The sequence below is a fragment of the Lineus longissimus genome, chromosome 15 (assembly GCF_910592395.1).
Source record: "Lineus longissimus chromosome 15, tnLinLong1.2, whole genome shotgun sequence".
NCBI lineage: Eukaryota > Metazoa > Nemertea > Pilidiophora > Heteronemertea > Lineidae > Lineus > Lineus longissimus.
The window spans coordinates 7,932,289-7,957,122 of NC_088322.1; the positions used below are offsets into that span (position 1 = coordinate 7,932,289).

Sequence of the window (24,834 nt, forward strand, 5' to 3'; positions counted from 1 at the left end):
CTGCCTGAGCACTATGACTTTGACGTGGATGATGACGATGACTCAGACAGTGAGGTTGTCCAGCAAACTGATGACGTCGACTCGGACTAGATTACTAAACTTAGTAACAATTAACCGAGTTTCAACCCTCATCACATAGATACGATAACGATCATATAAATATCATTATGATATCGAGCAAGATATAAACATATAAATGAGTACCATGAATGACAAAATGGATAAGAAGGATATCATTTTATTTGTAAGTGAATCAAGAAATATAAGACTTTGACGTGGGGGAGGGGGAGGGGCATGGTAGCAGCATGTTCTTTTTAATATCTGTACTACTTAGTAGCCATTTTTAGTTGAGTTCAAACTAGTGTTTGTGAAAACAATGTATGGTAAAGTTTGAGTGTTCATTATTCGTTTTCATGAAAATATTCAAATGTATTTTGTAGGTTCATTTACATGTAGATTGGTCTATTTGCTTGAATAATTGTTCATGATAAAACACCGTTGTGTATTGCTTTTAAAAGCTTTTTAAACCAGTTTATTCTTTCTGATACTTTTCATCTGTAGACAATCATGAATCTGATGGTAGTAGTGTTTTTACATCCCTTATCTGCCTTGTATTGTAGTAACCTCTTCATCATTTCAGGAAAGCTTACATGTAATAAAAGTCATTAAAATTTGTTATACACACCCAATTATCTTCACTTGGTCTTTTTGCATATGTAAAAAGTAAAGTAACCAGCTAATATCTGGTATCATTCAGACCCTTCTAGCAGGGAGAAGGCACTTCTTGATTCCCAGTTGACTTTTACCACCCCGTAAATGGCCCTCATTATGATACTCACCTTATCAAGAACATTAATCCTTGGTTATTTTGGAAGGTGTAAGCGAGACCCTTGTTGACCATTAAGAACCCTTCTTGTTCAGATATGCCAGGAAATTTCTTTTCTTGTGCTAGATTTTTATGATCAGGGGACACGTGTGATTCATTATTCTGAATTTCAGCGTTGTTCCTCCAAGTGTAATTGATACCATTTTTTTACCCTTACCGCAGTCCTTCTTGATAAAAAATGCCAAGGTTTATCTTTTCTTGGGTTACATATTTATCATCAGTGTTATCATGGGATTCATTGGTGTAAATTTCAGATGTGTTCTTAAAACTGTAATTGTGACCCTTTTTGTCCCTTAAGGACCCTTCTTGTCTAAAACTGCCAGTACATTTATTTTCTTGTGTTACATTTTTGTAATCAGTGATAAAGTGGGATTAATTTGTGTGAGTTGCAGACTTGTTCTCAAAAGTGTAATTGATACCCTTTTGGGCCCTTATTGAGGGCCTTCTTGGGTACCCATCGCCCGTGATTTTTTTTTCTTGTGTGACATTTTATCATTCAGTGGTCAAAGTAGATGTTTAAAAAGACATTTCAGGTTTTGTTCTCCAAAGTGTAATTGAACATGCTTTTTGGGGGGTATTAAAGGGTTTACACAACCTTCAGACCAGGAATGTGACATGCAAGAAATCGTTTTTATACCATCACCAAACACTCTCAATGTAATAAGAACATCAAACATTTCGTTCTCAATAGTGTAATTGAAACTGAGCTGGCTCTCTAACTATGACCTGTATTCACTGAATAAATGAGGTGAGATTCTGTAGAAAAAGTAAAACTATGACCGCCGCGCCTGGCATATTGTGATATGATAGTAAGGTCGAAGACAATACAATTGCTACATGCAACTGCATGTACATCATGACCGCAAAGGTTTTTAAATCCTATCAAGATATACACCGGCTATCTTTATAAGGAGTATAATACCATGAGGTTCATGATGCTGCATACTACGTGATGATGCTTCTTGTGTATGCTCGACACAAAGTAATTGAATGACGGCCTGAATTCATAGTGCCAACCTCCGGATCAGGTTACCCTCGTTCTATACAACATGCGCTGTGCATTTGGGCCAGGTCAGGAACCCTGGAACCGTTACTCATTGAACATCTGGTCTTCAATCATGATGGCTTTCGGTGCATGTCTCATGCGACAACCACGAGTGAGTGTAATGTTAGTGTTGTCGCGACATAGGACGCGTGGAAAAGGAGGGGAATGCAGGGAGACTACCGATAAAGTAACAACTGGCCTTCCAACTAGAGCTGAAGGGGTTATTGTCGTCCTGGGTGACGCACAATATCACCCATGCTCTATCTGGCGATGCATAACATTATGGGCCGTGAAAACCGCAAAAAATCTGTACATGTTTTTGTAAGCGGTCGTCGCTCGCGCAAACCTGTCTTGCATGTTTTTGTGAAAGAGGACGTCGAAGAACGCGGTCGTATATCAAAACAGACGTTGGGTGGCGCTCGCGCAAACTTCCCTCACATGTTTTTGTGAAAGAGGACGTCGAAGAACGCGGTCGTATAAAATAACAGACGTTGGGTGGCGCTCGAGACGGGTCATCCTATTTAGCGTCCAGTGGCGACCAGTGGCGTCCAACGCGAAATAATAGGGTGTATATGGTTAAAAATGTTTTCAAGCTCCTAAAACACTTTCAATAAACAAGATTTAGAAGTTTGGTGGAGTTTGCAAACCTAGTTTTTGAATAATTATCACCAGAAAACGATCAGTACAACGTCGCAGTACATTTATTTTCTTGTGTTACATTTTTGTAATCAGTGATAAAGTGGGATTAATTTGTGTGAGTTGCAGACTTGTTCTCAAAAGTGTAATTGATACCCTTTTGGGCCCTTATTGAGGGCCTTCTTGGGTACCCATCGCCCGTGATTTTTTTTTCTTGTGTGACATTTTATCATTCAGTGGTCAAAGTAGATGTTTAAAAAGACATTTCAGGTTTTGTTCTCCAAAGTGTAATTGAACATGCTTTTTGGGGGGTATTAAAGGGTTTACACAACCTTCAGACCAGGAATGTGACATGCAAGAAATCGTTTTTATACCATCACCAAACACTCTCAATGTAATAAGAACATCAAACATTTCGTTCTCAATAGTGTAATTGAAACTGAGCTGGCTCTCTAACTATGACCTGTATTCACTGAATAAATGAGGTGAGATTCTGTAGAAAAAGTAAAACTATGGCCGCCGCGCCTGGCATATTGTGATATGATAGTAAGGTCGAAGACAATACAATTGCTACATGCAACTGCATGTACATCATGACCGCAAAGGTTTTTAAATCCTATCAAGATATACACCGGCTATCTTTATAAGGAGTATAATACCATGAGGTTCATGATGCTGCATACTACGTGATGATGCTTCTTGTGTATGCTCGACACAAAGTAATTGAATGACGGCCTGAATTCATAGTGCCAACCTCCGGATCAGGTTACCCTCGTTCTATACAACATGTGCTGTGCATTTGGGCCAGGTCAGGAACCCTGGAACCGTTACTCATTGAACATCTGGTCTTCAATCATGATGGCTTTCGGTGCATGTCTCATGCGACAACCACGAGTGAGTGTAATGTTAGTGTTGTCGCGACATAGGACGCGTGGAAAAGGAAGGGAATGCAGGGAGACTACCGATAAAGTAACAACTGGCCTTCCAACTAGAGCTGAAGGGGTTATTGTCGTCCTGGGTGACGCACAATATCACCCATGCTCTATCTGGCGATGCATAACATTATGGGCCGTGAAAACCGCAAAAAATCTGTACATGTTTTTGTAAGCGGTCGTCGCTCGCGCAAACCTGTCTTGCATGTTTTTGTGAAAGAGGACGTCGAAGAACGCGGTCGTATATCAAAACAGACGTTGGGTGGCGCTCGCGCAAACTTCCCTCACATGTTTTTGTGAAAGAGGACGTCGAAGAACGCGGTCGTATAAAATAACAGACGTTGGGTGGCGCTCGAGACGGGTCATCCTATTTAGCGTCCAGTGGCGACCAGTGGCGTCCAACGCGAAATAATAGGGTGTATATGGTTAAAAATGTTTTCAAGCTCCTAAAACACTTTCAATAAACAAGATTTAGAAGTTTGGTGGAGTTTGCAAACCTAGTTTTTGAATAATTATCACCAGAAAACGATCTTAGTATGCCAACCTGATGCCAGATCCCGATTCCGCTTTTTCTATAAACCCGAGGAACGGCAGCTAAAACAAACATGGCGTCCAGTGCTTTTGCTGGACGCATACTAAGATCGTTTTCTGGTGATAATTATTCAAAAACTAGGTTCGCAAACTCCACCAAACTTCTAAATCTTGTTTATTGAAAGTGTTTTAGGAGCTTGAAAACATTTTTAACCATATACACCCTATTATTTTGCGTTGGACGCCATTGGTCGCCACTGGACGCTAAATAGGATGACCCGTCTCGAGCGCCACCCAACGTCTGTTTTTTTATACGACCGCGTTCTTCGAAGTCCTCTTTCACAAAAACATGTGAGGGAAGTTTGCGCGAGCGCCACCCAACGTCTGTTTTGATATACGACCGCGTTCTTCGACGTCCTCTTTCACAAAAACATGTGAGGGAAGTTTGCGCGAGCGCCACCCAACGTCTGTTTTGATATACGACCGCGTTCTTCGACGTCCTCTTTCACAAAAACATGCAAGACAAGTTTGCGCGAGCGACGACCGCTTACAAAAACATGTACAGATTTTTTGCGGTTTTCACGGCCCATACAATGTCACCCAGGGTGATGTTATGCATCACCCAGGTAGAGGCTGGGTGATATTGTGCATCACCCAGGACGACAATAACCCTTTTGGCCCAACTAGAGTAGACGGTTGGCCCCCGGCGAATAGAGTAGACGGTTGTCCTCGACGGATGGATGGGCTCTTTTAGTTTTTTTACTTCAATGGCCCCCCAGGCGGATGATGGGCACCTCCATCATATGCCACTTTGTCTTTTGTTCTCCCCATTTTGCTATTGCTCGGGTTTACTTTTAGTCCAACACGTGCCTGTTTTTTGCTCATGCCCAACTGTACATGGCCTTCTCCAGAGCCAGGACATTCCAACACATATACGTCTAAGTCGACACCACCAACACTCAATCATATCATATCATATCATATCATTACAGGCGTCGTATAACCCTATTGGATTTTTGCCGGAGGTATGGAGTCCACCATCTATGTGGAATCTTTTACTGGCCCTGGCATAGACACTCAGGTACAAAATATATATTTTTTTAGTCTCATCCGACAGACTCAAGAAGTGCGAGATGAAAGAACAATAACAAGGAATGTAGTATTTAAAGAAATCCTATAACAAACTAAATGCATACACTTCCTAAGACAATTCAGCTCAACATAGTATACCTCCACAGACAATGACTCTTCAACTGACTAGCGTAAGCCCTACATGGCCACACCCAAATTCACAACATATCACTCGCCTCAACATCGTGCGGAGCATGGGTATTTGCTAGTAAATATGAGTACAGTAGAACCTCCCCTTGCAGACACCTCCGCAGTACGGACATGTTCGTTCAGTCCCGATTTTTTCAAAGTCATTTGATTTAACCAAAACCTCTATAGCGCGGACACCTCTCCACTCCGAATTGCGGGCACGGCCATGGTGACTTTTTGGACCAATCACCGCATTAAGGAGAGTAAACAAAAACAATGGCTTCCAGTGTTCACTTTGGTAGTCGATCAGACCTAACAGGTGTGAAGTTTGCGTAATTGATGAACATAATTAAACACTAAGTTCAGTTAATTGGAGTGGAGTGAATTTAATGTCCGTTGCTCTCCAAATTAAAACAGAATGCATTGTTTAATTATCTTCAATGTGCATCACATTGCCAAGCTACTGTATATTGTAACATTAATTGCAGTTCATTGAGTTGTTGTGCTCTAATAACAAGTAATATTATCAGTGCAGTGCCCTAGTAAGCGCGCAGCGCCTTAAGGTTGGGGGGGGGGGGGCGGGGGAAACCCCCAAACCCCCTGGTTGGGAATCTGCTATAGTTCCTTCCGCCAATTTTTTGTTTTGATAGACAGTTTTCTCCGTGTATCACTTTAGCAGTAACTCAACTCCTTCATCATTAATAGCCGGCAAATAAATGGAAAATGTCCCCCCCCCCGAAAGGTGTCCGGACTAGATAGTCTGGCACTCTGGCAGATTCTAATGTAAAGTGCAAGCTCTATTGAACTCACGCAACTGTCGATATGGAGAGCCCCCCCCCCCCAACCCCCGTCCTTCTGACATGTTTTAGCTAGTGCATTGGGGGAAAGGCCCCTCAACCCCCCTATTGGCCTCTCAATTAGTCCTTCTGAGCTGCTTACCCCGGGGCGCTCGAGTGGAACCTCCAAACCTTCATGATGGTGCAGTCCTTTGACACGTTTAACCCAGAGCGAGGAAGAGGTACTCCTTTGATGGTACCCTTACTGCAACCCTCAACGATCATTACCCTTCCTTTTCACTGGCATGATATTGGCAAGACTTCCAAGAGGTCGTGCTGGTGGCTTCCTTGAGACAATTGCTTGTGGTCGTACCTAGGCAACCAATTCAAGGGGTCTGGGATCAGGTTTTTCCCCCCACCAACATTTTAACCATTCGGGAAAGGGTTTTTGCAGGCCAAGGGACTGGAAGACACTTGACTCTTGAGGAACACCAGACTGATGAACAAAGAACCTGAGGAACATAGAACCCTCTTCATACCTGGGAGCATAAAAAGCCTGCTAGCGAATATTGATTATTCTTTAGAAAAAAACAGAAGATCTGCAAAACCAATGGTACCCCATAAAAATATACATTCCTCCTTAAGGTGTCTTCGGATCCCACCACGGCCCATTTGTAATTCGTTCAAAAGGTTTATTGAAATCTCAAAAAAAAAAATTTTCTGGCCCAAGTCCTCTATTAAAACATGTGTACATTACGTGCACATTTTTGTGCATAGGTTTTGGTAAAAAAAGTACTCATTGGACCAATCAATCTGCACAAAATTTTATATGTGTCAAGAAGAACCCTTTGCCAATAGCATAATAAAGTTTTAAAAAATTCCAATACCGATTGCCTGAGAAAAAAAGATTTCCGTACACCATATCCATCAAAACGTCACTGGCGCATTGATATGGCCCTGTCAAAGTACAAGTTCTAAACTGACCAGTGAGACGACATTTTCTTAAATATATTATAAAAAAGCATATTTCTGTGATGGCCTGACTCTGTAGATTAAGAATCAACCACAGATTGAGAATTAATTCCACTTTGGTCCATCCCAGCCATGTATTTACCACAACTTGACATTTTGATAAGGTGCCACACTTCCGGTCGTGGATGAATACAGGTCTCTGCCCTTCTTCTCGAAACGCCTGCCCGTCTTTTGCTTCAATAGGGCCGTTTAGACGACAGGCGAAAAGACCGCATTTGGATCGAATCTGGATGAATCCGGATTAAAACCACCCAAGGCGATGGTACCTTTTTAGTCCGGATGCAACCACATTGATCCGGATCTTTTTGCGTTTACACGACGAAAAATTAATCCGGATTCGGGACGCATCCGGATTTTTTCGCGTCGTCTAAACGACCCTATTATTTCGGGATTATATCCATTTTAAGCATCTTTTGGATATTATTACTAAAGTATCAAAAATCAAAACACATATGTGGGGGGGGGGGGGGTAAACCCCCTGAAATTGAAGTGTGATTAAGAAACAGTGTGAATATTCATGTGGTTCTCTCTCGGAGCTCAGAATAGTCGAGTTGCTTCATTCGCGCGTTTATCTCTTCTGGCGGCCATTTTAAGTCAAATTTAAGCCATTTGAAACGAATCCATGGACTTGAGAAACATTGTTTACATTGGATACGTCGTATGCACGTTAACCATAGTAGCGCTTCGCAGAAAAGCCTGCTGCGCGCTTATTACTATAATGATGTACGCTGTCTATGTAATATGTAGCGTGCGAACACAACCTGCATATATCAATGTTGGCAAATTAATATTAACTCCACTAGAAATGCAAATTAACTAATTTTAAGTTCGCATATAAATGGCTTCAAATTATTTAGGTAGTCAATTAGACCTAACAGGTGTGAAGTTTGCGTATTTGACGAACATAATTAGACACTGTGTTCAGTTTATAATTACAGGGTGGAGTGAATTTAATGTCCGTTGCTCTCCTAATTAAAACCAAATGTTTCGATTAATTATCTACACTGGGCATCACATTGTCAAGCTACTGTATATTCCAACATTAATTGCAGTCCATTGAGTGGTTTGTCCCCTTGTGCCCTAATTGCAAAGAATAAAGCTTGATGTGTAGTTTAATAAAGGCATAACCTCCCTATTAAGGTCACCTCTACATTACGGACACCAACGCCTAGTCCCATGGGTGTCCGCAATACAGAGGTAGTGTACTTTGCGCTGATGCAATGCGTGTGTATTGCAAAACCTACTCATGATACGTTGCTCATGATACCACAATGACAGCTATCGGTCGATGGTCACCTCGACATTACGGACACCAACGCCCAGTCCCATGGGTGTCCGCAATAGAGAGGTTGTACTGTAGTGCGCTAATGCAATGCGTGTGTATTGCAAAACCTACTCATGCTAGGTTTCTCATGATATCACAATGACAGCTATCGGCCAACAATTTGACGGCTCACCTAACTGAATTTGCCTTCAAACATAAAATGAATACATTCCAAAAGGAGGGTATGTTTCCATCACCAAAACTGATTAAGAAAAATAATCAGAATTAAATAGAAAAAAACGCTAGAACCAGAAATGAAAAAGTTTGAAAACCATGCATTACCTCGTTACATTGAGGAGCTGTTAGCTAGATGTCCATCTACATTGTACGATCCATATACGAGGACCATGTTTATAGCTGGTGGCTGGACTTCAGTGTGATGTGCACCGTTCGCGCATCATCCACTGATTCGTGTAGCACTGACCGCAAACAATCCAGAAATATCCAGTAGCCATCAAAGGTATATTTCTTAATGTCACTAGTCTCATTGTACCATTTTAAATTGGTCAGGCCAACCTCGGCAAATGCCTATACACCCCTCATTTCATCTTCCACTAAATCATTCCCAGATGATCACAATAGGTGATTTCAGTTCTTAGATTTAGTTTTAAAACTAAATGGAACACTAAAACCCTTGATTAAACCAGCATTGAAATGAAGTGGGTTTTATTTCAAAGTCGGTGTTTGTTGGTTTCAGCATTATGTCCGGTTTTAGCTTAAAACTAAGGGATGGTTTTAGTGTCAAAAACTAACACCGGGACTAAAATTAAAACTCTCCACAACACCAGAAATGAAATCAGTTCTGGTGTTAGTTTTGACACTCAGTTTTAGCATTATCCTATTTCAAATTAGGTTTTAGTTTCACACTGAAACCAATTGGAACACCAAGGTCTGATCTTAATCCCAGCTCGGTGTTATATTTGAAAGATTTGTAGTGCATTTTGTATTACCAATAAAACTAACACCTTAGGCATTAACACCGAGTGGATTTCAAAGTTGGTGTTGGTGTTAAGAAAAAAAAATCATGTTGTTCGTACCATTTCAAGAAGTAGTTGCTGGTATTTTTAACGCTGATGGGAATAATGATGGACGTGAAAGAAGAAGACAAATTTATATAGATCGGAAGCGGTTACAATAGTGAAACAACAGTAACAACGACAACAACATGCATGTTTGGTTTTTCCAAGGTTTTATCTCTGTCCATCTTGGTGTTAGTTTTACCTGCAGAATAAAACCTCTTCTTAGTTTCAGCCAAGGTTTTCGGTGTTTAGATAAAACCAGGTGTTGGTGTTAAACTAAATCCACGAATTGGTCTTATCCAGACATAGGTTTTTAGGGGTAGAAACTGACACTAACACCCAACACTAAACCAAAACCAACTTTGAAATCACCCAATGTCCCCAGGCAGGACATTTCATTTAATACATCAAACGCTGGAACCAGATATGAAAAATCGCTTTAAAAACCATACATAGCCTCGTTACATTGAGGAGCTGTTAGCTAGATGTCCATCTACACTGTACGATCCATATACGAGGACCATGTTTATAGCTAGTGGCTGGACTTCAGTGTGAGGTTCACGGTTCGCGCATCATCCACTGATTCGCGTTGCACTGACCGCAAATACTTCAGAAAAGTCACATGGGAGGCCCTCAAAGGTATATTTCTCAATGTCACCAGTCACACTGTGCCAACGTAAATTGGTCAGGCCAACATCAGCAAAAGCACTTTCGATTATCTCGTCGGTTAATGGCAAGGAATTGAACCTCTTGTTACCGACATAGTAGAACGTTGCACCATTAACCCCGGCCATGAAGAATGTTCCACCAGGCTTCAGAAGTGAGATCACGTGTTTAACAGCACTCCTAAATGATGATTCGTCACAACACGCTGCATCGAAACAGAGGCTGGATGTGATGACGTCGAAGGGTTCCAAGACCAACGGAGTCAATGGGTTGTCTTGGTGAACATCACATGGTACGGCCAGTTTGATTGCTTGCCGGATGTGGTCTTGTCTGAGTTTCCATTCATCGCTGAAACGAGACAAAGTTTCGGTAAGGACGGCAACAGGGCATAGTGTTTTAAGCGGTTTCCAAGAATCGAGTGATGTAAAGAATTGATAACGAACTGGACTTATTTGTCGTCTCACCAAACACCGCTGCATGTAAAATGGAGGTCAATACCGAGGCGCCTCGAATTAACAAATAAATAAATAATTTCAAACCTATTATCGTACATACCTTTTTCCTTCTAGTGAGCACACGTATTCGAAGCATTGTTGCCAGTTGTGGGCATCAGGGTCACCATTCACCCATTTTAGGATTTCATCCAGATTTTGAGTTGCATAATCCGAGCAGACGATCTCTGAACATCGACTTCCAGCGGAAATGACAGAATAGATACTCGGGCCAGACCCTACATCAAGGAGTCTGCTACCATCACGAATTCCTGCCGCAGCTGAAGAAAAATACACATAAATATTTCATCAATAATGTTCGTCGTCGTCGTCGTCGTCGTCGTCGTCGTCGTCGTCGTCGTCATCTTCATCATCATCATTGCCATTTTGCAATTCGCCTAATTGCCCTATTTGCCGATTGCCTAATTGCAGAATTCCCATATCGCCTAATTGAATACATGCACCAGGTGCTAGACAGTGTTATCAAGAAAGGCGTGCTGACTGATATCCTTTTTGTGGCCATTGGTATTAAAGGCCATATATCAAGGTTTGAAAACATGCTTGATACTCATGAAATATGTTGAGGGTTAAAAAAACAAGATCCCAGACATTAAAAAAATTCTAATAATAAAGTCATTATTTAGTTATTTCAATTTTCAATTTTAAACTATTTGAATTGCCCACCACACACAACTTTAGATTAGTTCCACATGTGGCCGCTAGGGATTTTTTGATGACGTAGATCAGGTCAGTCAGAACAAAGCAAGATGGCTTCCGCATACAGTTCAGAGAGTGAGAGCAGTGAATTTGAGGATGTTTTGGTCGATACAGAAGGATATTTAAACGTTGAGCCGTACATGTTCGAGCCATTAATATCACTAGATCATAATGAGAGTGATCATTCGGACGAAGGTGATTAGAATTTGTGGTTAATCAATTTGCATGGCAGACCTGCCGATATAGCAAAGATTGATAGACGGTTGCAGATGCATAACATGTATGATTTTTGAACATACTAATGTTGCACAATATTGTTTCGCCTCGTCAGTGTTGTATCGCCAGTTATGTCATGACGCTGAACTACTATTGAAAAGTGACGGTATTATGCACAATCATCTTGACGTGACGATATAATGCCGTGCAACGTTAGATAGGCCTAGATGTCAGATGACAATAATCTGTCATTGACAGTGGCTGTCACTGACACTGACCTGTGTCGCTGTCACGTTGCTATGGCTGGAACACAAGAAGACACTATGCGGTATCACAGGCCCAAATAGGGCCTACACATTATGTATAACAACCGACCTCAGCAGCCTCGGGCATTAAATGCAATTGACATGATTGGAACAGCTGTTTTTAACAAGTGGCATTTAATATTCAGTTGGATGCAGATATCCGGCTTCATGTGATAATCCGTATCGATAAAGCGATCACTGCAAAGTTTGGCCGAAGGCCCAGGCTTCCAACACTCCAAACGTTTGCACTTCCGAATCCGCAGCTTCCTCCTCTCTCGTTCAACTGGCTTTGGAAATTCATGAAAATGGGTCCCATCCGTCATTCGATTGTTCTTTGTGCTATCCTTGACACAATTCGGAGCCACACAATACACCATAGTGAATGAAACACATTACTTCCAGGTGTGCATAATCAATTAAGGCCCTCCTGCTTTTATGATTGCATGACATGTACAGATAACCTGATCTACATCACAACTTTTGCTAAACCCGCCGCCTGGCTCTAACAAGCCAGTTGCTAGCCTGATTAAGTAATCAAGTTGTCAAACACATAATTGGCTATATCTTCAAAATGGATGGAGCTAATTGCATTTGGTTTTCTGTATTGTATAAAGTGTTAGGTACACTTTTGAAATCGTCTTACAGCAGAAAATGGCAAAAAACCTTGATATATGGCCTTTAAAGGGGGGGTCGGGTATGGGAACGACCCATTGATCATTTTAGAATTTGACCGTGAACCCCAACCCCCCCCCCCCCCCCCAAGGCTGAAAGACTAAGGCCACTAAAATTACTCCATTGTTTGATTGAAATCGGACATCCCATGGGCAAAACTAGCTGGACACCTCTAGAAAGGTAACCGGAAAAACGCCGACCGACCGACCAACCGACTGACCTGCCAACCTACCGTCATATGCAGTATCCCTTTGGCTTCTCTATAGCACATGTATCTGTGTAGTGCCCAGCGCAATGGACGTGATGGAGTCCGACGTGTCTGGCAGCAGCATCTCCAGTCAATTATACCGGGAAAACGAGCCCACGCGGTAAGGAACTGATAACGATACTCTAAAGATATGCTTTGTCTACATGGTCGGTGGATATAAAAACATGATTTGGGCCTAATCTATGCACTGTAGTTTTCTACTCGAGTGTCTCGACCGATGCAATGCATGAACTGCAACGCGCAACATGCATTTGTTGTCATTTGACCAGCGCACGTGCGCTTGTTTACAATTTCATTTCACATGACCTGCTATCGTGGATTGGATATATCACATTGACTTATGAGACCAGTGACTCAACTACGAAACTCCTTGGGTTGGTAGGTCGGAAGGTCGGTCGGTCAGCGTTTTTCCGGTTACCGAAGCGAAAGGGATACTGCATATGACGGCAGGTCGGTCGGTCGGTCGGTCGGTCGGTCGGTCGGCGTTTTTCCGGTTACCCTCTAGAAATCATGTCTACATGATGGCCGTCACACCTGGCATATTTTGATATTTTGAGGTATTTTAAATCAACATGGAACTTCATCCACATGTATGCCAAAAAAACAACAACATATTATAACAGACTGGTTCTTACCTGTGAGCTCATGAAGCATCTCTAACAACTTGTCGATGAATTGGCTTTCATCCCTGTGATAATTCTCCAAAAAGATTTTGGAGTCGAAATGAGTTTTGTAGTCGACTCCAGATAATGTTGCCGTCTCAAGTGATTCGGAAGCTGGATCGTTAGCCATAATAAGGAGCAACGGTGCAAAATGCCTAAGGGCGCAGTACTGTATGCAGCTAAACTGGTCGACGTGGTCTGTTAACACTAACGTGGCACCAGGTGGTAAAATGTATATATGACCATGCGGTCGTGAACCTACACATTACGTATTCCATTTAGGTTTAAATATTAACTGCTGCAAATGATTTGATATTATTTGTATTTGACGGCTCACCTTAAGTTTTCCATTGTTTTATCGGTTTGCGCATCATCCACCGATTCGCATTGCAAACAAAAAATATTTTGAGAGGCCCTCAAAGCTATATATGTATTTCTTAATGTCACTAGTCTCATTGTACCAACTTAAATTGGTCAGGCCGATTTCAGCAAATGCACTCCCGATTATCTCGTTGCTTAATGGAAAGGCTTTCAACCTCTGTTATGGCGCGAAATTACGTCATGTAATGCTGCTTAAAGACGATTTGTGATGCCCTTCCAACGAGGTTACTCGTTGGCCGAGGCGGTTACACTGCCAACAGTTATTCTTTTACCCGTTGTCGAAAGGGTTCGAATCCATCCTGGGCCGCACTCTATTTTCATTATGAAATAAATCGAATGTGATGTTACATTCCCCAAAAAACAGCTTTTTAGTTATAGACTCCTCAATTCTCTGGTTCCAAACTTCATCCGTGTCTATTATTCACAATGTGATCTTATTTCTGTTCCTGAAAAGTTGTTTTCAGTGTATTTTCTCCTTGAAATCGATCACTTCAGGTACTATTACTGTGCATACCTAGCTAAATTAGTGTCTAGTTTCGTCTCTGATGACATTTATTTCGTAAAAATCGCTGTTTTTTTCTAAAAAGGTGTTTTTGTGGTCATTTTGGCTGTTTATTTCGAGGGTACGGTAGGAGGTCATCGTTCACTCGATAACTCTTTTTAAAATGAAATAAAAGCGTTTTAAGATACATGATATGAATTGATATTAATATTCGTTAAGTGGGATTGTCGGTGGACGTTCATTGTTGAACAGTTGTGCTGGAATTACGAAAATATATCGATATCGTTGAGAGTTCATTCATTAGGGGCCTGTTCTCAATTTTCCTTACAACGCCTCTAGCACTGGGCAATTGCCACCATCTTGAAAAGCAGTGCCGCGGATGGCTATCGCATCGCCACTACGCATGAGAACACGATGGCTGCCCTGCGCTGCATTGATAGTTCGTAATAAATTCACATAAAAACACACCAGAAGATCTCCGATTTTATTTACAAAGATCATATTTTGTTATTTATTGATAAAACAAGCCATTTTACCACAGCAGGTGACACATATTAGGCCTGAATAAGACTTTAGAATTTGAAGTGGTGGTGACGATGCCGATATCCAAGATGGCGGAATTATACCAGTGGTCAAATCTCATCTATTTTGGGTAATTGCATCATTATTTCTTTTTGTGATTGGTGATTTGTAAAATTGAGAATGATTGAAAAATCAGTATTTTTTCACCCAAAGGCATGAGTGAACATTTGATAAGTTTATTGTGATTTAATTGGTAATTTGGTCGACATTTTGACAATTATATTTAGCAATATTTCGATAAATGCGGACCTGCTTCTTCCTCTTTTCGTAGTGGCGGTGTTTCGATAACTCAGGTCAGTTTCACGGCAAAAATAAGTGGTAGTTTTGAAATTCGAATGTGCATTTATTGATGTAACGATAAAGTACATTTCCGAGAATAATTAGTGAAAGTTTCAGTAGGTGTCGATTTTTGTAAAGTAGTGTATAGGCGATGGATTGGCTCAGCCATGTGCTCGTCGTGTCAGCGGGGCGCAAGCCGTCATGGGGGATGTAGGCTACACTACAATGCACGTGATTGATGGTTGAACATTCACTCTCGTTGACAGTGTATTATTGAAATATTTGATTGTGATGATGGTGTATTGTACTAGGCCTTGCATGCTCCCAACGTGTGGCATATTTCACATTGATACTACCAGTATCAATTACAAAAAAATAGATTGTGAGTAACAATAGGCCTACAATACAATCAATGCTACATGTCATGAGGGTGGGAACGGGGAAGGGGGGGGGGGTAACTGTCTCGACGTCCCGTTAGGAAAAAAGGCTTATCCCGTTTCCCAACATGCAATTTTAGCCGAATCGTGACGCAAAACACGGCTTGTCTCGAATCCCGCTAAAATAAGGGTGTCTATCCCGAATCCCGACAGTTATTTTCGGCCCATCCCAGTGTCCCGAAAATACCCGTTCTCCCCCTCATAAATAGTAGACCATATTGTCACATTGATGTTTTCTTTCATTACAGTTAGACTTCGAGATCTACATTTTCGACAAAGGCCTGGTGTATAAATATTACGTACTTGATGAAGGTAATATTAATTTCTTCAAATTTGAAGCATGACGTTAATGGGGTACCAGCACAACTTCATTGACTGCTACGTGGCGCTGGTGGTATTTAAGGTATTGCATCGCTCATATCACTTGAAAAAAACATTTACCCTAGTTACGACCAAAGCTGTTTAGCAGAGGGCGATACCTCATCAGGAGCGCCACAATCATATCATTGGTGTGAAAGCATTTGTATGAAGTTTTTCAGTTCTCAATGTGTTCAAAACCTTAATTGTGAAATTGTGCACTTCGAATTCAAATTTACGTCACTACGTTAGTTTGACATCCATTGATGTCACGGTAATTTCACTGTTATGCTGTGCTGCTTTCAGGTTTAATGACACGAATGAGTACAAGTACATTACATATTTTCGACGAAGGCCTTCTGTAATTTCATACGCTTCTTACGGTTAGTATTGATTCATAATTTCTAGTAAAAAAGTTAATTTTGAAAGTGAAAAATATGTTACAATACAATAGACCTGCAAATACCATATACGCAAGTTTTGAACAAATATCACACATATTCTCCAGTTGACTTGTGATGATATTGATAATGGTGGTGGTGGTGTTATCATGTACATGGCTTCTAACGTAGTAAATGTTTTCTTTTCAGCAACATTCAATAGATTTATTTACTGTATTATCATTTCGACCAAGGCGAATTCGACACTTCAATTGACAAGGTTAGTAACTTTTGTTCACAAAATCCAAATGGAGGCAAATACAGAACAATCAAACTTAGTCATTCAAGTCAGTTACTGAAGCACAGTGAAAACTGTCGGGAGCAGTGCAACTGATGGCATGTCAAACTTCCAGTGACTGTCCCTGTCCATATATTTCAAGACAGTACAAATCTTGTAATCATTTTGTTTATGCAATGTACGTTATTATGTATCATTTCAGCACAATCAAACTTAGTCATTCCAGTCAGTTACTGAAGCACAGCGAAAACTGTCTGAATTAGTGCTGCTGATGGCATGTAATTACTCTACTACCACTACCAGTGACAGTCAATGTCCATATATTTTCAAGTGTGCGAAATTAGTACTCGTCTACTTCTTAGTGTTATTTGAATGCAATGTATGTTATAAAAATATTTTTTCAACACTATATCAACATTCTCATTCCTGTCAGTTTCTGAAAATCAGCTAAAGCAATCGCTACCAATGCAGCTGATAACAGCAATTCTTTTTGTTCCCAATGCCCATCCATGACAATATATTTCACGCATGTGACAATCATGTAATCATCCTGTTTTTTGTGTTCTATTCATGCAATAAATAAATTCAGTATTTTCAAATCATTGGTGCTACAAAACTATTCTCATTATAGATTATTCATATTTTATAAAATGCTGTCATGTCAAATTTTGTGTCCTATAAATCATTATGAAGTCGGCATTTTATATACAACTTTTGTACTCCTCCTAAATAAACATACAAATCTTGTTTTATGTAAACTTTGTATATGTGACCCGTCACAGCAAAACCAGACGCATGTCGCTCTGAGCTTGGCAGGTTGAGACGGACTGTTTGTTCATTTATCTATTGTCTGCCTTTTGTAAAATATGAGCACATCAATTTCTTCCATTATCTCCTGGTGTCATTTAGGCTCATCTTCTGTGCGACATGTACCTGGTTTTGCTGTGACGGGTCACATATTCTATAGATATACAACACTCTAATGTCACAATGCCTCTCTCACTCGCTTTTATATAGCAAGATGTATGAATAAACATGACACACCAACTATGTACAAAATTGCTAACAAACTGCACCATTTGTCAGTACACCACATGAAATACAGAGATATGTCTTAATTCTAATCTTTCATTAGCGACACCATTTCTTACCCGAGTGCCTCCTTCATTCATACATCTTGTACTTTAACTCAAGATACCCATCTTTGAATATTTTTAGTATACCAAGTACTACAATGTCAATGTATTGAAGTCATGTTCTTGTAGTGTTATTGGCTTTCTATTATCTTGTCAAAATACCACTTGGTTCTCGCAAAATCTCAATAAAAACAAATGCTATTGCATGTATTGCATATTCTGACAGCTATCCACTGTATCGATTTATCCATCATCTGTACTATTTGTCACAAAAATGTTATATTATGTAAATCATATTTCATTACATAATGCACACTGCCAATTACTGCTGAACCATTCATATGTCATTTAAATAAATAATTTTCAACTTTTTAAAACCGTCTTATAGTACTGTTCTTGTCACTTGGCTGAACCAATTGCTCTATAGCATGAAATTTCCAGAAATGCGCCAGGGACTGAAAAGTGCTGTTTTAACAGAGAGGTGTCCTAAACTGAGAAGTCGAGTTGAATGGAAACAACCAATTTGGAACCAAAAACTACTGTCCTTATTAAAGAGGTTGTCCTCAATAGAAAGGTGTCCACAAAAAGTAGGCCCACTGTATATGAAAGTACAAACCCTGGTACATGTAGTGACATCATCTACTCCTCGATGTGGACACCTGCAAATGCAGCGACAATGTCACATCAGTTATTTAATTCATCGTCCTTTGTGCAGATGGCACCACCCATCAAGCATGTTGGTGACGAATAGTGTCGCAGCATTTCGTCACCGAGCTTACACGAAAATGCACTGTCATTCATTCAGCCATAAGTGTAAGACTGTAGGGTTGTTTCCAACCAAAACATGTTCGAAATGTGTCAAGCATTCGGAACACCCAAAGACTGATTAGAGAAGTCAAAATTGAATGGAAACAACCAATTTGGGACCAAAACCAGTGTCCTTATTGGAAAGGTTGTCTTTAATAGAGAGGTGTCTACTAACGGAGGTTCCACTGTACATAATGTAGGAACCCTGGTTGTGACATTGTCCACTCCTCCAGCTGCACACCACCAAATCCACAACAATGTCACACCAGTTATTTAGTTCATCATGCTTATGGTCATTGTACTTTCATCTTATGTAAAATGTAACTTTTTACACGGTTTCAATAAACGATTTGTAATTTGTAATTTGTAAATTATAAATTTCACTAATAATTTGACGCCGCCAATTCCACTGGTCTTCGAAATACGTAAGCTACACTGTTGACGACTATGACACTCCTCACAAACCACATTGTGAATCAGACGCCGATAGGCTTGTTCTTATCGTTTTCGAGGGCTATTGGTAGAGTTTGTCACCAAGCGCTGATATCTTGGAAGACCCAACAGGAAATCGTTCAGTCTGATTTTCCATAGACACCGAGCCTTTGGTGATGTTGGCGGCCTTTCCGAGAGGCGTAGATCTTGACCTGCAGTGTGCCGATATAAGGCCACATAGGGTCACGTCCAGGTAGATGAAAATTCGTAGAAAATCGAATAATCGAGGATTCAGTAAATTGTATGAATAAGTATAAGTATTTTCAAAAATAGATAATCTGTTTTTAGTATTTTCATGAGAAACTTTGGTGAAGGTACAAGCTGAAAATAATGGACCGTGTACTCAGAACTTACATTCCTGACAAAGATTCAAAGTTTTCTGCACTTTTTGCCGAACTGAAATCGACATCTTGGGCGGAGTACTTACGTGGCCTGGAGAATAATGACACTGCTTGACACCATGCGCCGCCACTTGTGTTATCACACTGATGCTGATCTGATAATGATTTTCGCAAATGTTGCGAGGCAGTTTTGGACATTGCTTTTGAAATTTTAGAAAGTCCTATGGTCCTTGGTCGTGTCAGATTCCGCACTAAATATATTCCTCGTACAAGCGCGAACTATTTCGAGGTACTGTGGGATGTGAGAGACCCCTATTGGGGACTTTGTGTAACTTTATCTGCCTGCCTATCTGCTGCTTAAATTTTCCCTTTATTGCATTCGGCCAGATATTTTTGGGGAAAACATACTCCTTTGTATATCACCTCGTCTGGTATGTCATTATGCGCATTTCGCACAGGAAACCTATCTTGCACTATTAGTCAATAGTGGAAAAAACCGCAATGAATAACAGGCTACATGTAGGCTCTACGTGTACCGTATGTAGCGTACACACTATATCAATTCGCGGTTTTTGACTATAACTGTTTCGACTATTACTGTTGTAATGTTTTGATAATGATTTTGGCCGAAAAATTTCAGAAAGTTACCCCCTCCCCTATCTTCAAGATCAAAAGATAGCAGCGCCCCTGAAATAGGTTTCAAAAGGTATGAAACAAGTCAAAGAGGCGATATTAAAAACGGCAGCATGCAGGCTATCTAGCTGCATTTACTTCGCCCAACGGTGATAGAAATACGTCAGCCGAAAGCGGAAGCCCGATGTACACATTGAACAGGTTCCATGCGATCATTTTAGTCTACCAGTGTATAAAAGTGTAAAAACACCCTGTTTACAATGTTTCATTGGATGATGTATTAGCCTCGTTTTGACAACGGAGGATTTTGTGAAATAATCATCACTTCATAAGGTAATTAACGAGACTGCGGGTTACTGCTGGTAGCATTATAAACATGTACTTCTTACCAGGCCCTGGAGAATCAGTGTCTCAAGGCTACACAACTAAACCTCAGTGAATGAATTCAGGCCACAGTCCAAAAGAGGATTCTAATTGTTTTGAGGTACGGAGCAGTATTTGAGTTTCAAACGAATGTTGTATCGTAATGCAGCCCTCGTCTTGCTATCTTTGGCATGGGCCTTGTGTCGGGATACAATGTAATGTTCTCAAAGTTTAGTTTGGATGGAGGTGCCCTTATCAAAGCTATTTCAGCGTTTGATCGAAAAAAGTTTGGCGTCCGCGAGAAATCAAAGCATACATGTACACACCAATTCGTTCAAACGCTGAAAAAAGAAATGCAATCAGTCCGAAAACCTAAACATATATCCTTGGGTGCAGGCTTGTTGTGCAGGAATGGAAGGTACATGTAGTATACTTTGGGCTAATGCAATGCGTGTGTATTACAAAACCTACTCCTGTTACGTTGCTCATGATACCACAATGACAGCTATCGGCCGACAATTTGACGGCTCACCTTACTGAATTTGCCTTCAAACATAAAATGAATAGCATTCCAAAAGGAGGGTATACTTCAATCACCAATCTGAATTTAATACATCTACAACAAACGCTAGAACTAGAAATGAAGAAAAGTTCGAAAACTATGCAGAGCCTCTTTACATTGAGGAGCTGTTAGCTAGATGTCCATCTACATTGTACGATCCATATACGAGGACCATGTTTATAGCTGGTGGCTGAACTTCAGTGTGAGGTTCACGGTTCGCGCATCATCCACTGATTCGTGTGGCACTGACCGCAAACAATCCAGAAAAATCATCTGGAAGGCCTTCAAAGGTATGTTTCTTAATGTCACTAGTCTCATTGTGCCAACTTAAATTGGTCAGGCCAACTTTAGCATATGCGCTTTCGATTATCTCGTTGCTTAATGGAAAAGCTTTGAACCTCTTGTTACCGACAGAGTAGAAGGTTTGATCCTGAACCCCGGCCAGGAATAATATTCCCCCTGGCTTGAGAAGTGAGGTCACCTGTTTAACAGCACTCCTAAATGATGATTCGTCAGAACACGCTGCCTCTAACCAGAGGCTGGATGTGATGACGTCGAAGGGTTCCAAGGCCAACGGAGCCAATGGGTTCTCTTGGTGAACATCACATGGTACGACCCGTTTGATTGCTTGCCGGATGTGGTCTTGTCTTAGTTTCCATTCATCGCTGAAACAAGACAACGTTTCGGTAAGGTCGAAAACAGGCCAAGGTTTTTCAAGCGGTTTTTAAGAGTCGAGTGATGTAAAGAATTGATACCGAACTTGAGTTATTAGTCGTCTCACCAAACACCGCGAGAGTGGCTCTACATGTAAAATGGAGGTCAAATCCGAGGCACTTCGAATTTACAGCAAATGAATTCAAACATCTTACGGTACATACCTTTTCCCTTCTAGTTTGCACACATATTCAAAGTATCGTTGCCAGTTGTGGGCATCATGGTCACTATGCACCCATTTTAGGATTTCATCCAAACTTTGCGTTGCATAATCCGAGCAGATGATATCTGAACATCGACTTCCAGCGGAAATGACAGAATAGATACTCGGGCCAGACCCTACGTCAAGGAGTCTGCTACCATCACGAATTTCTCCCGCAGCTGAAGAAAAATACACATATATATTTCATCAATAATGTTCGTCATCATCGTCATGGAACCCGCCGATGAACTCCATCAAAACTTTAGGTGACATCAAGTTAAGATCATTCATTAATCCACACCTTATCCGATGGTTTATATTGCCATTTTGCAATCGTCACTTCGCTTAATTGCCCTTTTCGCCTATTGCCTAATTGAACACATGTACCAGGTGCCAGACATGTTCTGCGAAACGAGAAAACTACGAAGTTGTTTTTTTAGCGAAAGCTTTGACGGTGTGAAGGTCAGCATACAAGAGACAAACGATAAAATTAGGTTAATGCGCAGGCGAAAGGAGGAAGTAAAGACTGAAAGTCGCTTGATGACAATGATTGATGAAACTGCTGTCGAAAACTGGTGACGAAAAGGCTGAAGGTGGGATACAAGAATTCTTTCGTAAGGAATTGGGAGTAGGGTACATGAAGTAAACATCGAGGTGGCGCACATGCAGGTACTGAATGCGGTGGCATGGTGGATCCCGGCCTATTGTGGTGTGTTTTACTCAATAAAAGACACATACAAAGTGAAGAGCAATACCAGAAACCTGATGATGGGATCGATGTACCAAGTTCACGCAGAATTTCCGAAAATCGTTAACGACAGGCGCAAAATATTTTTCCAATATTTCAAGAAGGCTAAAGCAGTGTATCACGAAACAGGGACGTTTTCTTATACGTCAACGGAAGGAAGTTCACGGTTGACAACATTAAAAACTGTCCGGTGAAGATAACACATGTGCGAAAATTAGCCCATGGTGACTAGGCAACGGATGATCGGCGTGTTACCCCGAACTGACCAGGAGGAGACTTTGAATCTAACCCATAGGAAGCCGAGGATCGACAGGAAACTTACGACTCTAACACCAATAGTGCGTTTTCCGAAATGCCAACGCCTACTCCATTCTTCAACATCGTGCTCAGGTAGCTTTGAAAGAGATTCCGTGGATTCATCCACCTTGCAACCCCTAAAAAATGCTGGATATCATTGTCAGTCATTGAAAGGCGCCTTGAATGGCTGTCATTTGCAATTGAGAGAACATCCTGATGTCACGCACCTTCGGGAGAACTGTTGCGCGTGACCTCAGGAGCTCGCACAATTGGATTGGCGTAATAAATAACTTGGAACTTTATGCACATGTATGCAAAACTTTTTTTTTAATAACAGACAATATGTGCATAAGTGTGCATAATGTATATCGTCAGCAGTGACTGACTGATTAGGAACGCAATGCTGTATTATCCTCTATATATTATACTAGCAAATCGGGCCAGACCCTATATCAAGAAGACTGCTACCATCACGAATTCCTGCCGCAGCTGAAGAAAAATACACATATATATTTCATCAATAATTGTCGTCATCATCAAGCTCGGAACCCGCCGATGAACTCCATCAAAAACTTTCCGTGACATCAAGTTAAGATCGTTCTTTAATCCACACCTGATCCGATGGTTTATATTGCCATTTCACCTATTGCCATTTTGCAATCGTCACTTCGCCTAATTGCCCTATTCGCCTATTGCCTAATTGAGTAATTCCAATATTGCCTAATTGAATACATGAACCATGTGCTTGACGAGTTCTGAGGAAGGAGAAAACTACGATGTTGGTTAGCGAAAGCTTTGACGGAGTGAACGTTAGCACACAAGAGACAAACGATGAAAAATAGGTAATTGCGCAGGGAAAAGGAGGAACTAAAGTCTGAAAGTCACTGGCTTGTAGTGCAGGTCAACGGTTGACAAACATTGATGAAACTGCTGACGAAAAGACTGCCGGTGGGATACAGAAATTCTTTCGTAAGGAATTGCGAGTAGGGTACATGAAGTAAACATCGAAGTAAACACCCCTCTAGAAATCATGGCTACACTATAGCCGCCGCACCTGGCATATTTTGATATTTTGACTTTTTTAATGGTCAACATGTAACTTCATGCACATGTATTTGTTGTTTTTTTTGTATATATGGAAAAAAAATATTAAAAGAACAGACTGGCTGATGAAGCATCTCTAACATCTTGTCATAGAACCGGCTTTCCTGCTGATGATAATTCTCCAAATAGATGTTGGGGTCGAAATGTGTTTTATAGTTGACTCCAGATAATCTTGCCTTCTCAAGTGATTCGGAAGCTGGATCGTTAGCCATGATAAGAAGCAAAGGTGCAAAGTGCCTAAGGGCGCAGTACTGTATGCAGCTAAACTGGTCTTTCTGTTGTCCTGCACCAGGTTTTCAGTGTTTACAAATCATTGACCTTCTGTGCTATTCTATTTACAATTCAATGACCTTTTGTGATATTCTAATAGAATAGCACAGCAAGGCACTGATCTGTGAACACTAAAGTGGCACCAGATTGTGCAGTGTGAATATGTATATTGTCAGTGTATGACCGGTCATGAACTCTTTGCTCTTTGGAAAAGCTGTAGAGCTGAAAACGCGTTAAAGGGAGACTATAGGCAGGGCCCTTGGTCATGTCAGACTCAGCACTAAATATATTCCACAAAAATATTAGGCTTTATTTCCACAAGCGTAAATCATTTCGACGTACTGTCAGATATGAGAGACCCCTATCGGCGATTTTGTGTAACTTTATCTTGCCTGCCTAGCTGTTGCCTATGTCATGTTAATTCTACAAACATGTGTAGCCATAATTACTATTTTTAATCATAAATATGAATAGTGTACTTTGCGCCGAGTATTTGATGCAATGCGTGTGT

At 40.8% G+C, this 24,834-nt stretch overlaps 2 protein-coding genes and 1 long non-coding RNA gene across 6 annotated transcripts in view; 1 reads left to right on the forward strand and 2 right to left on the reverse strand.

Annotated features, from left to right (window-relative positions):
* Positions 1–24,834, reverse strand: part of LOC135499893 (nicotinamide N-methyltransferase-like) — a 66,375-nt gene that overhangs the window by 17,729 nt on the left and 23,812 nt on the right. For 2 of the 3 annotated variants that reach the window (XM_064790924.1, XM_064790926.1), the window contains exons 2-3: positions 21,867–22,083; positions 21,027–21,653 (exon numbers count right to left, since the gene is read on the reverse strand). The exons of the other annotated variant lie outside the window; for it this stretch is intronic. In XM_064790924.1, the coding sequence (XP_064646994.1) occupies positions 21,212–21,653; positions 21,867–22,083 (659 nt within the window). In that variant the 3' untranslated portion in view covers positions 21,027–21,211. Of the gene's footprint in view, positions 1–21,026; positions 21,654–21,866; positions 22,084–24,834 lie in introns of those variants that run through there. 3 annotated transcript variants of the gene reach the window in all.
* LOC135499628 (nicotinamide N-methyltransferase-like) lies at positions 9,017–13,655 on the reverse strand. The gene is made up of 3 exons (XM_064790505.1): positions 13,412–13,655; positions 10,663–10,879; positions 9,017–10,455 (listed from the first exon to the last, which is right to left on the reverse strand). Exons 1-3 carry the CDS (start codon positions 13,566–13,568, stop codon positions 10,014–10,016), a joined length of 816 nt encoding a protein of 271 aa, XP_064646575.1. The 5' UTR covers positions 13,569–13,655; the 3' UTR covers positions 9,017–10,013.
* LOC135499887 (uncharacterized) lies at positions 14,240–18,897 on the forward strand. Of its 2 annotated transcripts, XR_010449367.1 has the most exons (5): positions 14,240–15,196; positions 15,868–15,931; positions 16,283–16,359; positions 16,567–16,636; positions 16,857–18,896. It is a non-coding gene; the product is annotated as an uncharacterized LOC135499887 (long non-coding RNA). The 2 variants fall into 2 exon arrangements; XR_010449366.1 differs by having other exon boundaries at positions 16,567–18,897.